Source organism: Chiloscyllium plagiosum, unplaced genomic scaffold (assembly GCF_037043375.1).
Source record: "Chiloscyllium plagiosum isolate Xiang-an unplaced genomic scaffold, Cpla_swu_hap1 HiC_scaffold_10, whole genome shotgun sequence".
Classification (NCBI taxonomy): Eukaryota; Metazoa; Chordata; class Chondrichthyes; order Orectolobiformes; family Hemiscylliidae; genus Chiloscyllium; species Chiloscyllium plagiosum.
In genome coordinates, this window is record NW_028270148.1 from 32333159 (window position 1) to 32349939 (window position 16781).

At 41.0% G+C, this 16781-nt stretch overlaps 1 protein-coding gene and 1 long non-coding RNA gene across 6 annotated transcripts in view; one reads left to right on the forward strand and one right to left on the reverse strand.

Annotated features, from left to right (window-relative positions):
- LOC122548002 (uncharacterized) overlaps positions 1-16781 on the forward strand; it is a 116464-nt gene that overhangs the window by 73499 nt on the left and 26184 nt on the right. The window lies entirely within an intron of this gene.
- The window catches only part of LOC122552719 (forkhead box protein N2-like), a 67893-nt gene that overhangs the window by 30227 nt on the left and 20885 nt on the right, over positions 1-16781 (reverse strand). Inside the window, exon 4 of the mRNA XM_087991258.1 lies at positions 8432-8559. Within this exon, the coding sequence (XP_087847384.1) occupies positions 8432-8559 (128 nt within the window). The remainder of the gene's footprint in view (positions 1-8431; positions 8560-16781) is intronic.

Consider the following 16781-nt stretch of genomic DNA (forward strand, 5'->3'; position numbering starts at 1 on the left):
CAAAATAGATGAACTAGTATTGTGGACAGGCTGCCTAACAGAAAAGACATTGTAGGACAGAGAAAGAAATAATGGAGATTGTTAAAAAGGATACAGGTATTATTATTGGAGATTTTAATCAAATTCAGAGAAGGTTTACTAGATTAATTCCAGAGGTGAAAAGCTTTTCATATAAGGAGAGATGAAGCAGTTTAGATTATACTAGCTAGAGTTTAAAAGAATGAGAGGAGATCCAAATGAGGTATATAAGATGCTGTAACGGATTGACCCAGATGTAGAAGAGATGTTTCCTCTTGTGGGGCAATCGAAAATAAGGGATCACAGTTTTAAGCTAAGGGATGGTAGATTTAAAACAGACATGAGGAGGAAGCACTTCTCAAAAGGTTCTGAATCTCTGGAATTCACTGCCCCAGAATGTGGGGGACACTGAATAAATTTAAGGAGGAGATGGGCAAATTTTTAATTATTAATAGGTTGAAGAGTTATGGAGAGTGGCAGGAAAATGGAGTTGAGGCAGAGATGAGATTAGCCATGATTGTATTAAAAGTACAGTAGGCGCAAGTTGCCTAATCTTAGTCTTAATTCTTACATATGGACTAGAAAAATCAGACAGGTAAAAGTAGTCCAGCTAACAATTCATTGAATGTTTTCAGGACAATTTCTTGGACCAGCATGTTGTGCCACCAAGCAGAGAGCAAGCTATAGTAGACCTAGTTTCATTAAGGCAGGACTAATTACTGACCTAATGATTAAAGTTCCCCTGGGAAGCAACAACTATAACATCATTGAATTTTAAATATGATTTCATAGAATCAAAGAATTCCTACCATGTGGAAACAAGGCCTTTGGCCCAACAAGTCCACACCAACCCCACCGAAGAGTAACCCACCCAGACCCATTTTCCCTATCCTGTATCTAGCCCTAATGCACCCAACCCACACATCCTGGAACACTATGGGCAATTTAGCACTCCAATTCACCTAATCTGCACATCTTTGGACTGTGGGAAGAAACCAGAGCATCTGGAGGAAACACACGCAGACACAGGGAAAATGTGCAAACTTCACATAGGCAGTTGCTAGAGGTTGGAATCAAACCCAGTCCCTGGCGCTGTGAGGCAGCACTGCTAACCACTGAGCCACCATGCCATCCCCTAGCCACTCGCTCAATTTGAGAGGGGGAAGTATGGGGTCCAAGACTACTTTTGAATTAAGGACAATTATGACAGCAAGAAAGCAAAGCTAGCGAAAGTGAACTGGCAATTTAGGTTAACAGAATAGGGGAACAGATAGGCAGTGGCAAATATTTAAGGAGATCTTCCAGAAAGCACTGAATCATGATTCCAATAACCAAGAACAAATTTTCTCAGGACAGACCTATCATCCTTAGTTAACTACAATAAAGTTAAAGATAGCTTCAAGCTCAAAGAAAAGACATAATTGTGCAAAGATAACTGACAAGTCAGAAGACTGGACAGAATGTAAAACACAGCAAAAAATTTCCAAAAGATTAATAAGAGAAAAATAGAGTACGAGAGAATGTTAGTTAAAAATATAGAAACAGATAGAAAAGGTTTCCCCAGATATTTAAAAAGTATTAACAAAGTGTTAAATGAAAATGAGTCTGGGGAATTACTAATAGAAGACAAAAGAGATGGCAGATCTATTGAACAGATATTTTCATTTGTCTTCACTAGAGAATATGAGTAGCATCCAGGAAATAGCTGTAAATAAGGAATGGAAAAGGAGGGAGAAGATTTCAACAAAATACAATTAGCAGATAAGTAGTACCAAGTAACTGTTGGAACTGTGGGTTGACAAGTCCCTAGGTCCTGACAGATTGCTTCCTTTAAGACCCTTGGATGTAATCAGTGCAATTGTTGACATGTCGGTTTTAATTTTCTAAAACTCATTGGATTCAGACATTCCCTGAGATTGGAAAATAGCTAATGTAACTTCCTTATTCAAAAAGGGAGGATAACAGAAAGCAGGAAACTACAGGCCAGTTAGCTTAATATCTGTCATTAAAAAATGTTGGAAGTTATATTAAATATTTTATAACAGGGCACTTCAATAAGTTCAAAATAATCAGGCAGAGACAGTATGGTTTTGTCAAAGGGAGATTAAAGTTTAAATTATTGGATTTCTTTGAACAAGTAATTGTGCTGTAGATAATGGGGAACGAGAGTCAGCGTCATGGAAACAGACACTTCGGTCCATCTAGTCCACGCCAACCATATTCCCAAACTAAACTAGTCCCACTTGCCTGCATTTGGCCCGTATCCCTCCAAACCTTTCCTATTCATTTATTTCTCCAAATGTCTTTTCAAATATTGTAACTGTACCAGCATCTACCACTTCTGCTAGCAGTTATTTCACATGAACCACTCGGTGTGAAAAAGTTGCCCCCTATGTCTTTTTTAAGACTCTCTCCCCTTATCGTTTTGAACTCCTCCACCCCAGGGAAAAGACCAATGTAATTCATGCTAAGAGGGATGGTTAATACAGAACTGAAGATGTTATATCTGAAGGAATAAGTTAAATGATCTTGTGGCGCAGATCAAAATTAGCAGGTAGGATGTGGTGGGGATCATGGAGATGTGACTGCAAAGGGATCAGGATTGGGAGCTGAATATTCAAGGATATATGTCAGATTGAAAGTGTAGGCAGATCGGCAGGTGGGTGGGGTTACCTTATTAGTAAGAAATGAAATGAAATCAATAGTAAGAAATGAAGTTGGGTCAGATAGTGTAGAATCTGTGTGGGTAGAATTGAGGAACTGCAAAAAGGTTAAAACAAAATCATAGTTGGAGTTGTGTACAAGCGTCCAAACAGTAGTCAGGAGCTGGGGCACAAGATACACCAAGGGATAGAAAAGATGTATAGGAAAGGCAAAGTTAGTGTTCATGGGGGATTTCAATATGCAGGTGGACTGGGAAAATCAAGTTGGTAGTGGATTGCAAGGAAAGGAATTTGTGGAATGTCTACGAAATGGCGTTTTGGAGCAGCTTGTGGTAGAGCCCAAAGGGAACAGGCAAAACTGGATTTAGTGTTGTGCAATGAGGCAGACTTGATCTTGGAGCTTAAAAGTGAAGGAACCCTAAGGAGACAGTGATCATATAATTGAATTTACTCTGCAATTTGAGAGGGAGAACATAGAATCAGAGATAATGGTATTACAGCTGAATAAAGGCAACTACAGGGGCATGAGGGAAGAGCTGAGTGGAATTGACTGGGAGAAGAGCCAAGCAGGAAGAACAGTGGAACAGCAACAGCAAAGTGTCTGGGATACTCCACAGAGTATCCCAGAGTCTGGGATATTCAGGATACTCCGCAGAGATTCATCCCAAGGAAAAAGCAGCACAGTACAGGGAGGATGAGGCAACCATGGCCGAATAGGGAAGTCAGGGATAGCATAACAGCAAAAGAGAAGAAAGTATATAATGTGGCAAAGGGCAATGGGAAATCAGAGGATTGGGAAGTTTACAAAGACCAGAGGGCAACAAAAAAGAAAGAAAGAAAGAGCGAGAAGATTAAATAAGAGGGTAAGCCAGCCAGTAATGTGACTGTGAGAATTTGTTTAGATTATAAAAAAGGGCAAAAGAGAGGCAAAAGTGGACATTGGGCTGCTGGAAAATGACACTGGAGAGATAGTAGTGGGGAACAAGGAAATGGCTGAAGAGCTGAATAATTACTTTGCATCAGTCTTCACGGTGGAAGACACGAGTAATATCCCAAAGATTCAAGAGAGTGAGGGGCAGAGCGGAGTATGGTGGCCGTCACTAAGGAGAAGGTGCTAGAAAAACTGAATGGCCTGAAGATGGATAAATCACCTGAACCAATTGGGCTACACCCCAGAGTTCTATAGGAGATAGCTGAAGAGATAGCAGAGGCATTAGTGGTGATCTTTCAGGAATCGCTAGAATCAGGGAGAGTCACAGACGACTGGAAAATTACTAACATGACACCCCTGTTTAAAAAAAGGAGTAATGCAAATGACATTAAATTACAGTCTAACCTCAGTTATGGGCAAAATCCTGGAATCCATTATGGAGAATGAAATTTTGGAATACATGAAAGCTTATGGTAAAATAGAGCAAAGTCAGCATGGTTGCAGTTTCATCAAGGGGAAGTCATGCCTGACAAATCTGCTAGAGTTCTTTGAGGAAGTAATAAGCAGGTTCTACGTAGACTTCAAGAAAGCCTTTGACAAGGTGCTGCACAGGAGGCTACTGAGTAAGATAAGGATCCATCATCTCAGCCTGCTCCTGCCTCACTGAATTTATCTCCTCACATCTTGACACCGTCCTGACCCCCCTTCATCCAGGAACTCCCCACATACTTACGAACATCACCCACACCCTCCGCCAACGCCTCATCTTCACCATAGACATCCAGTCCCTCTACTTGTCTATCCAGGCCTCCACGCTCCCAGTTTCTTCCTCTCCTGCCGACGCAACCAGTACCCCTCCACCAACACGCTTATTTGATTGGTGGAACTGGTCCTCACCCTCAACAACTTGTCCTTCGAATGCTCCCACTTCCTTCAGACCAAATGGATAGCTATGGGCACTCGCATAGGTCCTAGCTATGCCTGCCTCTTCAGATACATGGAACCTCCATCTTCTGAAGTTGCATCATCTCCCACCTTTTCCTCCACTACATTGATGACTGTATTGGCACCACCTCATGCTCCCACAAGGAGGTTAAGCAGTTTATCAACTTCACGAACACCTTCCACCCTGACCTCAAGTTTACTTGGACACCTTCCTCCCCTTCCTGGACCTTTCCGTCTCCATCTCGGTGACCAACTCAACACAGACATCTATTTCAAACCCACCAACTCCCACAGCTACCTGGACTACATTTCTGCCCTCCCCCTCTCCTGTAAAAACATTTTTTTTCTCTCAATTCCTTTGCATCTGCCATATCTGCTCCCACGAGGAGTAATTCCACTATTTCAAGGACCATAATTTCCCTTCCCACGTGATCAATGCTCTCCAGCGCATCTCCTCCACTTTCCACACCTCCACCCTTGAACCAACCGCAACAAGAATAGAACCACCTAGTCCCCACCATCCACCTCACTAATCTCCAGATACAGTGCTTATCCTCTACCATTTCCACCACCTACAATCAGACCCCACCACCAGTGATATATTTCCCTCCTCACCCCTATCTGCATTCCACAGACCATTCCCTCCTCGACTCCCTCATTAGGTCCACATCCCCCACCAACCCTCCCTCCACTCCCGGCACCTTCTCTTACTGCTGTAAGGGGTGTAAAACCTGCACCCATACCTTCTCTCCCCCCCCGCCCCCAACTTCGTCCAAGACCCCAAAGGATCCTTCCACACCCAGCAGAGATTTTCCTGCACATCCAAACACCTCATCTATTGTGTCTGTTGCTCTCAAAGTGGTTTCCTCTACACTGGGGAGACAGGACGCCAACTCACAGAACATTTCAGGGAACGCCTCTGGGACTCACGCACCAAGCAATCCCACCACCCTGTGGCTGACCACTTTAACTCCCACTCCACTCCGCCAAGCACATGCGAGTCCTAGGCCTTCTCCACTGCCACATCCAAGCCACCCAACGACTGGAGGAAGAATGCCTCATCTTCTGCCTTGGGACCCTCCAACAACATGGTATCAACATCAACTTCACCAGTTTCCTCATCTCTCCCTCTCCACCTCATCCCAGAGCCAACCCTCCAACTCAGCACTGTCCTACCTGTCCATCTTTCTTCCCACCTATCCGCTTCACCCTCCCTTCCAACCTGCATCTACCTATTGCCTTCCCAGCTACCTTCCCCCAACCTGACCCTCCTATTTATCTCTCCGTCCCTCCAACCTCCATATTCCTGATGAAGGGTTTATGCCCAAAACGTCGACTCTCCTGCTCCTTGGATGCAGCCTGACCTGCTGTGTTTTCCCAGCACTTACAGAATACCAAATGGCCTGGACAGAGTGGAGTGGATTTTGAGAAAGTGTTTCCATTTGGTAGGAGAGTCTAACATCCAAGAGCACAGCCTGAGAGTAAAGGGAAGACCTTTTAGAACAGAGATCAGGAGAAACTTCTTCAGCCAGAGTGTGGTGAATCTATGGAATTTATTGCCACAGAAGACTGTGGAGGCCAGGTCATTGAGCACATTTAAGACTGAGAATACATAGGTTCTGGAGTATCAAAGGTTACAGGGAGAAAGCTGGAGAATGGGGTTGACTGTTATCAGCCATGATTGAATGGTGGAGCAGACTCAATGGGCTGAATGACCTAATTTCTGCTCCAATGTCTTTTGGTCTTATCTATGCCCCTCATAATTTTATAAACCTCTATAAAAGGTCACTCAACTTCCTACTCTCCAGTGACAGAAATCCCAACCTATTCAGCATCTCTTTATAACTCAAACCCTCCATTCCCAGCAACATCCTGGTAAATCTTTTCTGAACCCTATCCAATTTAATAATATCCTTCATAAAATAAAGCAACCAGAACTGCACACAGTACTCCAGATAAGGTTTCGCCAATAACCTTTACAACCTCAACATGATGTCCCAACTCCTATACTCAAAATAGTCTGAGCAAAGACAAGTGTACTAAACACCTTAATTACCCTGTCAACCTTTGAATTTCAAAGAATTGTGTACCTGAACCGCTAAGTCTCTTGGTTCTAGGGCTCTATCAATAATTGTATGAATCCTGCCCTTGTTTGTTTTACCAAAATTCAACACCTCGCAATTATCCAAATTAAACTCCATCTATCACCACTCAGCTCATTCACCCAATTCATCAAGAGCTCTTTGTAATATTTGGTAATCTTTTTCACAGTCCTCTGCACCTCCAAATTTTGGTATCATCTGCAAACTTACTAACCATGCCACCTATATTCTCTTTCAAATCATTTATAAAAATGACAAACAAAAGTGGATCCATACCAATCCCCGTGGAACACTCCTGGTCATAGGCTTTCAGTTTGAAAAATACGCCTCCGGCACCACCCTCTGTCTCCTACCATCAAGCCAATTATGTATCCAATTGGCAAGCTCTCCCTGAATCCTACTTGATCTACCTTTACTAATTAGTCTACCATGTGGAACCTGGTCAAAGGCTTTACTGAAGTCCATGTGTTAAACGTCTATCACTCTGTCCTCAACAATCTTTTGCTTACTTCCTCAAACACTCAGTCAAGCTTGCGAGACATAATTTCCCTCACATAAAACCATGCTGACAATTCCTATCTCTCAGATTCAGCTCCAACAACTTACCCACCACCAATGTGAGGCTCACAGATCTATTGTTCCCAGGCTTCTCCTTACAGCCTTTCTTAAATAAAGGCACATTTATAGCCACCCTCCAGTCCTCTGGCACCTCAGCTGTGGTTATAGATGATACAAACATTTCTGCTAGAGACCCCACAATTTCTTCCCTAACAATCCACAACACTCTCAAAAGACTTGATCAGGACCCAGAGATGTATCCAATTTTATGTTTTCTAAGACCTCCAACACTTCCTCTTTTGTAACTAGTGGATATATTGTACTTGTACCTTCTAGAAATCTATGTCATATTAAAGGTTATTTCAGAAAATAAAAGCTCACGGTGTCGGGGGCAACATATTGGCATGAATAGGAGATTGCTTGATTAATAGGAATGGAGAGTAGGATATCACAGGCAGTGTGCCACAAGGGTTGAACCTCAACACTTTACAATTGAAATAATTGATTCGGATGAAAAGACTGAAGGTATGGTTATTAAATTTGGTAACGACACAAAGATCAGAAAGCAGTTTGCGAAGAGAACATAAGGAGCCTATAATTAATAATTCTTTGAAAGATATTAGTCTCTAAAAAAGCTTTTTTCCTCTGACCAAGGAATTTGGGACATAGGAGCATAGTCTAAGGAAAAGGGAGAGTTCATTTAAGAATGTGATGACAACAAACATCTTCAGGCCATGGGTTGTGGATATTTGGAATGACCTGCCCAGTGGGTTATGATACTCCATTGTTGATTATAATTAAGGCTGAAATACATGTTTGGTCACTCATGGAATTAAAGGATATGGGAGGTGGGTGGAAAAGTGAAGTTGAGGGTGAAGATTGGCCATGATTGTACTGAATAGCAGAGCAAACATGAGTGGTTGTGTGACTGTTCCAATTTTGCATGTTCTTAAAACCACAACGCCAAATGAGAGATACAAACTCAATACAAAACAGCTGGCAACTTCTGGACAGTCCAGACATCTGCATTTCAGCAGACATTCAACTCAGGATCTTCTTAGCATATATAATTTGCTGACACACTTGGGAGTCCCTTTATCAACAGAATGAATGGGGAACAATGAAGGCTGCTTTCTAAAATAAAAGTATTACTCTCTAAAAGTATGAGACAGTTCATGAATTTACAAGAAAGCTGACAGGAACTAGGCACTTACCTTGGAGGCGAGGCTGGCGGTGTGTAAAAGACTTGTGTTGTTGAATAATATGGAGTCTTCATTAGGGCTTGAATGAGGTTTGGCCTGTACTGTGGGTCTACACACCACAGTGAACCCTTCCCAACAGTCTATCAAAGAGAAAATAAAAATGCAAAATATTTATTTCATAAGTTACATAAGTGACTCAGTCAATATTTGACAATTTAGACCAATAAAAAATAAATGACCAATGGCTGATGAACATGCCCTGTTAGCACAGGTCTCAGTAACTCTTCTTCAAATGTATTCTGTTTATTTATTTGCTAATTACCTCTGCTGGTTTATACCCAAACTCGTCCTCTCCTCAGACACCATTATAAAACAAAATATGACCACACACAAATTCCAAATATTAATACATTTTCATATATTTAATAAGCTGTAATTATTCATAATAAATTATCTAATTAATGAAATACAGGAATGGGATTTTCCCATAAATTCAGTTTGGAAATTCTTATACATGCACAATTCCTGCTCAATATTGTACATTTCTTAACCTTTCAGCTTTTTTTGATATTTTTTGATAAGTTCTTAAGTCATGCTATTATCCTTTTGAACTGTCTCCACTGCTTTAGAGTTTATCATATGGAAATTACAACTATGCACAATACTTGCAAGTACGCCTGAACAAAAGATCTGTACAAGCTCAGATAATTTATCTGCTTTATTTGTATACACATTAGTGATTCCGAACTCAAAACCTCTTCACTCTTATCACCTCTTGCAAGCAAGGCCTCTTTCAGAGAAGCTGGTGAGTAAGGTTAGATCACGTGGGATTCAGGGAGAGCTCGCTGATTGGATACAAAATTAGCTTGAAGGTAGGAGACAGAGAATGGTAATGGACGGTTGTTTTCTAGTAAGGCAAACCACGGCAGAACTTATACAGTTAGTGGGAGGGCCCTGGGCAGTTTTGCCAAAAAGGGAAACCTAATGGGTGCAGGTACATAATTCTTTGAAAGTGGGGTTGCAGGCAGCATTTGGCATGCTTCCCTTCATTGTTCAATACCCTTTGACTGTTTACTCTTTTGTAGCCAGCTTGCTATCTATTGTAGTACCTGTTCTCTGACTCCACATGCTATGACTTTATCAAAAGACATTTGAAAATTCAACATTATTACATCTGTTGTGTCACATTCATCTACACTTTATTCCTTCAAATAGTACAATAAGGTTGGTCAAGCATGACTTCTTTTGAAATCTATAATGTTGCATTTTTGGTTTCTAGATATTTTTATATTACAGCTTTGAGGAAAAAATCCATTATCATGCCTTCAATTGGCATAAAACTTACTGTCCTATAGATTCCTGAACTTGTACCATCTTTTTTATTAGATAATATTACTATTCGTCAGGCATTATTTTCTTCTTGAATGAAGCGATATACAAATATGATATCACTGTTTGCAGATGATATCCAAACCAGGGATTTTATCTTCACCAGATATGACTGGTTTGTCAACTCCCCATCCCAAGCTATTTATTTCAAATGTCTTTTTGGACAGAATCTGATAGGTATCTAAATGATATGGGCTATGGCAAGAAATCTCAGAGAATCACATGAGAAGTCGAGCAGGAGCAAAAACCTACATTTCCTAACAGAGTTCCAGATGTCAAAACAAGATTCTTGTTCAGGAGTGGTGAGCTACTTATTAAAAGGGAGATTTTGTTATCAGCCTAATAAACTGCAGATTTTATCTTATTAATATTCCTTCTCTTATTCTCCTACCCATCATGAAAAAAAAATGAAACCAATAAACCCTAACATGGGTGCCTGGTGATTTCAGGTCCCCAGTTATTCCCAAGGATCTCCATTCTGGACATCTAATACCAGCATGTCAGAACATGCTCTATGGGCAGTGACTGTATGTCCATGGATCTAGGCACCACTTGCAAGCCTCTCTAAATCATCATGGCACATTTCTGATCCACTTCTAGCATACCGCTGCACTATAAAACTACACCACAGGATGCATCTGCAATTATCATTGCAATGTTGCTGCAAAGATACTATACCCGCAGGGACAGACACCCAGCTCACAGATCAGAACAGGCTGCATCTCATTGCTGTTTGCTTACTCTCATGGCTCTCACTCACTTTGAGCCCACCTGGATGCTCATCCTTACCTTGCCTTAATGTGCTTTGCCTCTCAGCCAGAGCTACCAAGCTCACAGTACTTCTGTCTTGCTTTGCCATTTGGTGTTGACACAAAGCCAGGATACTTAACATAAGCTGGGAAAAAGTGAGGACTGCAGATGCTGGAGACCAGAGTTGAAAAATGTAGTGCTGGAAAAACACAGCAGGCCAGGCAGCATCTGAGGAGCTTATGTCCGAAACGTCGATTCTCCTGCTCCTCGGATGCTGCCTGGCCTGCTGTGTTTTTCCAGCACCACATTTTTCAACTGCTTAACATGAGCACCAACAACAATCATGGCAAGGGAAACAGCCCACAGTCAGCAGGTTCCAGCACTGTTACTCCAAGACACCCTCAAATTCCAGTCCACAGACTTAGACATAATCAGTTAGCCACTTGAAACAGTCAGGATTAGGGCCCTCTCCTTCGCAATTAGGAGCCAAAAGTCAAGTAGCCCACCATTTGATTATCTCTGGTTATAAAATAAATTAAGGTATTAAGGGAGGTTTAAGTGGCTGGCACAGCTGTTAGTACTGGTGCAGGTGGGGGCAAAGTGGTGATTTGCCCCACGCAAAAGAGTAGACAGTGCAATGTCCATGCAGCATGAGTGATGTGGTTGGTTGGAGTGGTTGAGAGCAAGTGATGGAAGGTATTGCAAGCAGTCGTGAAAGTGGTAGAGTATGACCTTTGGTAGGAGCTAGGTGCAATAGGAGACAGCAGACAACAGCTGGTGGCAGTCTTGAACCAAGGTGATATCTTGACCAGCTGATTTGGTAGGTTTAAGTCCACATCCCCAAAGCATTACTAGTTCACTGACATGCTTACTGTGTCACTATCATTGTCCTCCCCACCAATATAAAAATGGATTGTGTTCAGCACACCAAAGTTAATTCAGTCTGAAACAATCCCACTATCAATTGTGTACCAGATTGGAGGTGGTAGGACAATAATTCATTTGTTGAAAGCGAAAAAAAGATGAACACACAAAGATAAAAGTGCCCAGAATGAAAGCACCAAGATCATAAGATTGGAGGGCCAACCAGTGTCAATAAAAAACGCCAATACAGCAATTTTAAATACCGCAGACATTTTCATATAGATAGAGGTTTGCAAGAAATCCGTACAACAGAACTAAACACATTTAAAAAACCAACACAGCTGGGAATGGCCAAAGATTAAACAATTTTATCAACAGGCTCCAGGCACAGCCTCTAAAGTCAGGGGCAGAGATAAGTATTTCTGTGTCGTGAGCTCCAGGTTGGTGTGTTGCCTCCCTGGTGCCAGGGTCAATGATGTCTCTGAACGGGCAGGTAGGAAGGGACGGGAGGTCCTGCAAAAGGAAATTTATGGAGTTAGGTGGAAAGTTAAAAAGCAGGACATCTCGGGTTGTAATCTAGGGAATACTATCTGTGCCACGTGCTAGTGAGGCCAGAAATAGGTACATTGTAAAGCTTAACATGTAGCTAAAGAGCTGGTGTTGGAGGGAGTGATTCAGAAATCTGGATCATTGGAATCTCTTCCAGGGCAGGTGGGACGCTGTACAAAAAGGACAGTCTGCAACTAAACTGCAGGGACACAGATATCCTTGAGAGGAGCATGGCGAGTGTCATTCAGGAGAGTTTAAACTAGTCAGGCGGAGGGTGGACACCACAGCACACGTCAGAATGTAAGAAGGCAGAGGTTAATAAGATGAACAAGGCGGGACTATAAATAGTGCCCTGAGTAAACCAGGAGGGAGAAATAATAAAAAGATGCTACAAGACAGAATAGAGTGTACAGCCAAAATTAGAGTTTTTTTAATACCAAATCATAGAGTTTAAGAAACAAATTAAATGAGCTACAGGCAGATTCAAATTGGAAACTATGATATAGTAGCCATTACGGAGACATGACCACAGGATGATCAGGACTGGGAGCTAAACATACCAGGTTATAATGTTTACAGGAGGGATAGAGAAAACAGAAGGGGTGTAACATTACTGATTAGGAACTGAATCACTTTTATGATGAGGGAGTTTGTAATGAGGGCAAAGCACCCAGTGCAGACATTATGGGTGGAACTGAGGAACTGTAAAGGAACTAAAACCACAATGGATGTCATATATAGACCATCTGGTAGCAGCTCAGAAGTGCTAGATTATATCATGTAATAAAGGCATAGTATAAATGGGGGCTTTTAATCTTAAAATAAGACTGGGAGAGACAGACAAGCACCTGCCAAAAAGGTTGTGAACTGGGGGCATAGTAGCTCTGTGGTTAGCACTGCTGCCTCATAGCACCAGGGACCCAGGTTCAAATCCAGCCTAGGGTAACGGTGCAAACTCCACACAGACAATTCTCCCAGTGTCAGCATGGGTTTCTGCCAGGTGCTCTGGTTTCCTCCCACAGTCCAAAGACGTGCAGCTTAGGTGTATTAGCTATGCTAAACTGTCTGTAGCGTCCAAGGATATGCAGGCAAAAAAAGACTTTCTAAAAAAAAAGAGAAGGCTCCCAAGTTTTGGAACATGTCCAATATTTTCCAGGATTTTGTTGATCTTGATAAACGAGAGGTGGTATTGTACATTGGGAGCTTGTTAAAAGGAGGCTTACTTTCTCAAATCCAGAGAAGGAGTCAACATTGACTGTAAGCTCAATTTCTGAATAAGCACACATACATCTTCACCAAGATAGGGTCGGTGATGTTTCTGATGGTGGGGATTGTGGTTTGCAGGTCATTGTGGACCAGATGGAGGATGGCAATGTTTTGGGCAGTAAAGAATGATCACAACCAACTTCAAGTTTGCTCTTGATTAACTTTCTCCCACAATCTTTCCGCAAATTTCCAGTCTATAACTATATTTTCATTCTTTTCCAAATCGCAATGTTTCAATGCATTTAAGAAGAGAAAGAGAAAAAAAAAAAATCGGTTTCAGATGTGGCATGTGTCAACCACTTTATGATGAAACCTAGTATTTTTACTTTCAACTATTTTACTTTAGGAAGCGCCATTTGAAACCCCAATTTCTTCCTTTAAGACCAAATAAGTAACCAAGTTACCATATGCTGCTCCAGATATCTAATAACACTCCCCTCCCCAAGTATCCAGTTTGTAAGGGATGGTAGGCTGAGATAAGCCGACCATCTTCCCATCCCTGTCGAGATGCTACAGAAAGCGAGGTTCTGGATAAAACAACTACTTTACTCACTTATTTTGGTTTAAGACTGTAGTCAATTTGAATTTTTGTTTTCGAAGAAGTACATATAAATGGATATATGTGATCAGTTAAAGATATTCTGGTCATAAATTTCATTAACATTTCTCTCATCTTGATTCCCATGAAGATTAATACAGAGATTAAAGCCAAATACAGAAAACTCCCAGGATGATGTTGTAAGTTGTGTCACAGCTGGAATAGTTTTGTTTTCTCATTTTCTTGGCTGGTGATTTTGATTCTAAGATGTATTTCTGGAAACAGATACCTCATCTCCAGAATGTGGAAGGAGGCATTGAACAACAAGAGAACAGGGAACATCGAAATGCTTTACTATAGAAACTTTGCAGCTTAAATAAACATTATGTTCTACAGTCTTTTGCACAGTAACAGAAAACAAGCCGGTCACAAACAATTTAGCTTTAATAAGGGCAATTATTGCACCATTTCAACTCTACACAAGTCAGTATCAAATCAGAAAGAAAACACCAGAGTCCTATTGTAATACATTGCCAAATTAAACTGTTACTGGTGGTATTGACACTCAAAATTTTAAAATGGTAATCACAATCACTCTTGCTCAGTGGGATGCAACTGTTCCATTTTATCATGAGCAAATTAATCTGTCTTGGCATTACCCTGCTATAGCACAACTATTAACAAATGACAGCACAAATTGTATACAAGTCAAGTATTGTTTTATTTATTGCGATTTAACATCATAGAATGCCATTGAACCCCTACAGTGTGGAAACAGGCCCTCCGAAGAGTAACCCACCCAGATCCATTCCCCTACCCTATTACCCTACATGTAACCCTAACTAATGCACCTAACCCACACATCCCTGAACATTATGAGCAATTTGACATGGCCAATTCACCTAACCTGCACATCTTTGGACTGTAGGAGGAAACCAGAGCACCTGGAGGAAACCCACAAGACACAGGGAGAATGTGCAAATTCCACATGGACAGTTGCTTGAAGCAAGAATCAAACCAGAGTCCCTTGTGCTCTGAGGCAGCAGTCCTAATCACTGAGCCACCTTATGAAGCAACTGCAATCTAATGCAGAACGCCAAACGAACAGTTTATGAAACCTACGCTGGTTTCTAGAGTGAAATATGGACAACATATGCCAGACAAGAGGAACGTTGAACAATTTCCAGCTTAGCTGTCTCAAACACATCTATAGCATGTTTTGACATGATTTGATAACCAACTCAGATTCTGGAGTCTGCTAATTTCATCAACTATGTCACATGTACTGGCTTGGCTACATTCATAAAATGGTTGTTGACCATATCCAAAAACATTCACCACCATGAACTGGCCACTAGGTCATGACCTGCTGCACTTCAATATCTCATTACAAAGAAACCTGTAAGCAAGATACAAAGATGACGGGCACTAAGACAGACAAGTGGAGAGGGAGTTGCTGAAGTCTCTAGTTGCTGATTTAAGCACTGGAAGAGCAAAGGAGAGACAGAAAGCTCAGATGGTTGAGGAGAGAACCCAGTGCAGAGACCAAAATGACTTATTTTTCTCAATTTTTGGTTTGGAACTGGAGTTGGAGTTGAAGTTAAGAATTGAACTTTGAACAGCAGGTCGTTTTAAAAAAAAAACAAAAACAGATGTCTTCTGTTAGGAACTGGGAGAATAATAGAACTTAATTACTGATTACACTGTAGATGAATTGGTACCAAGCTGATGCAATGCTCAGGGCTGGCAGTTGGTTGGATGTTGAATTGGCCAAATCAAGGGAGGACTGGTGCTAGTCAGCCAACCACAGCGAAGATTGGCTAAAAAAAAAGAAAACAAATCAAGAGAGAAACGGCTTTGACTGGTTTAGCAGGAGGCAGTGTGTTTTGGAGACTTCTGAACACAGTGCTGATTGGAGAAAGAACAAAACCAATTATCAAACTGTTGAATGTTCTGAGAAAAGATTCCTAGTCTGTAAGAAACAAGTAAATGTTACTAGATGTCTGCCAAAACTGTTCCTATTAACTGGGGTCTTTGGAATTCAAGCAAGATATACAGTTCTGCTTGCCTGCGAATAACCAAATATCCAAAGATTTCATGAACGCCGGGTACCAATTGTTGGAAACTGTTTATTGAACTGGAACATTACAGTTATTTTATTTTATTTTCTAATTTAGCCCTCAAATTTCTGTATGTAGAGGTTATGATTAAAGAATGGGCTTTAGATCATAGATATTAATTAGATTATTTTGTTCTGTGTTCTGCGAACGTTACATTATTAATAAAAAATTGTTATTTTTAAGTTTATAAACTTGGTGTCTAAGGTCTGTTATTCATAAAGTCTGATTAGGAACAATTAAATAGTTTGCAGGATCGTTGAACATTTTCATTTCACTCTGTTTTGAATCTAGTGATAGTGAGGCTGATTTTGTTTGACTTGCTATCTGTGTTATAGCATCAGAGAAAACAGGGGGCCAGTGAATTCTGCACTCTCACAGCAGTCTTCATCTGCAGCAAATATCACAGAAACTGTAATGCCAGAGGGGAGGTCTCAAAATGCACTCTGTGATGTGTCAACCATTAAGGTATAATCCATCATTTCACGAAACAGAAGACTGCCAAGAAAGTTGGCAGTCCTTAATTCTACTAGTATGGTTACCTAACTGTTACATTGTAAAATTCACAAATCTAACCAACAATTGGCAAATGATTGTACACACAAACTCTTACACAGTTATACTATCAAGGTGTTTAGCCTTGCAGTTCAATTATTGTATCATGTTCAACAGTAAATACAACAGTAACGGACACAAATATGTTGCTGGAAGAAGAATTTTGTTTTTATTGACAGGGGAGAAAGTGAAATGTATTCATCACAAACAGTAGTGTTCACATGTTCCTTACATGCTTAAATAAGCTTCTGGTACTGCATTTGTGTGAAGTTGTTCTGTATGTGGCATCAATCAAGAACAAATTCTGACAAAACAGGAAGCACATGGTTTGCTT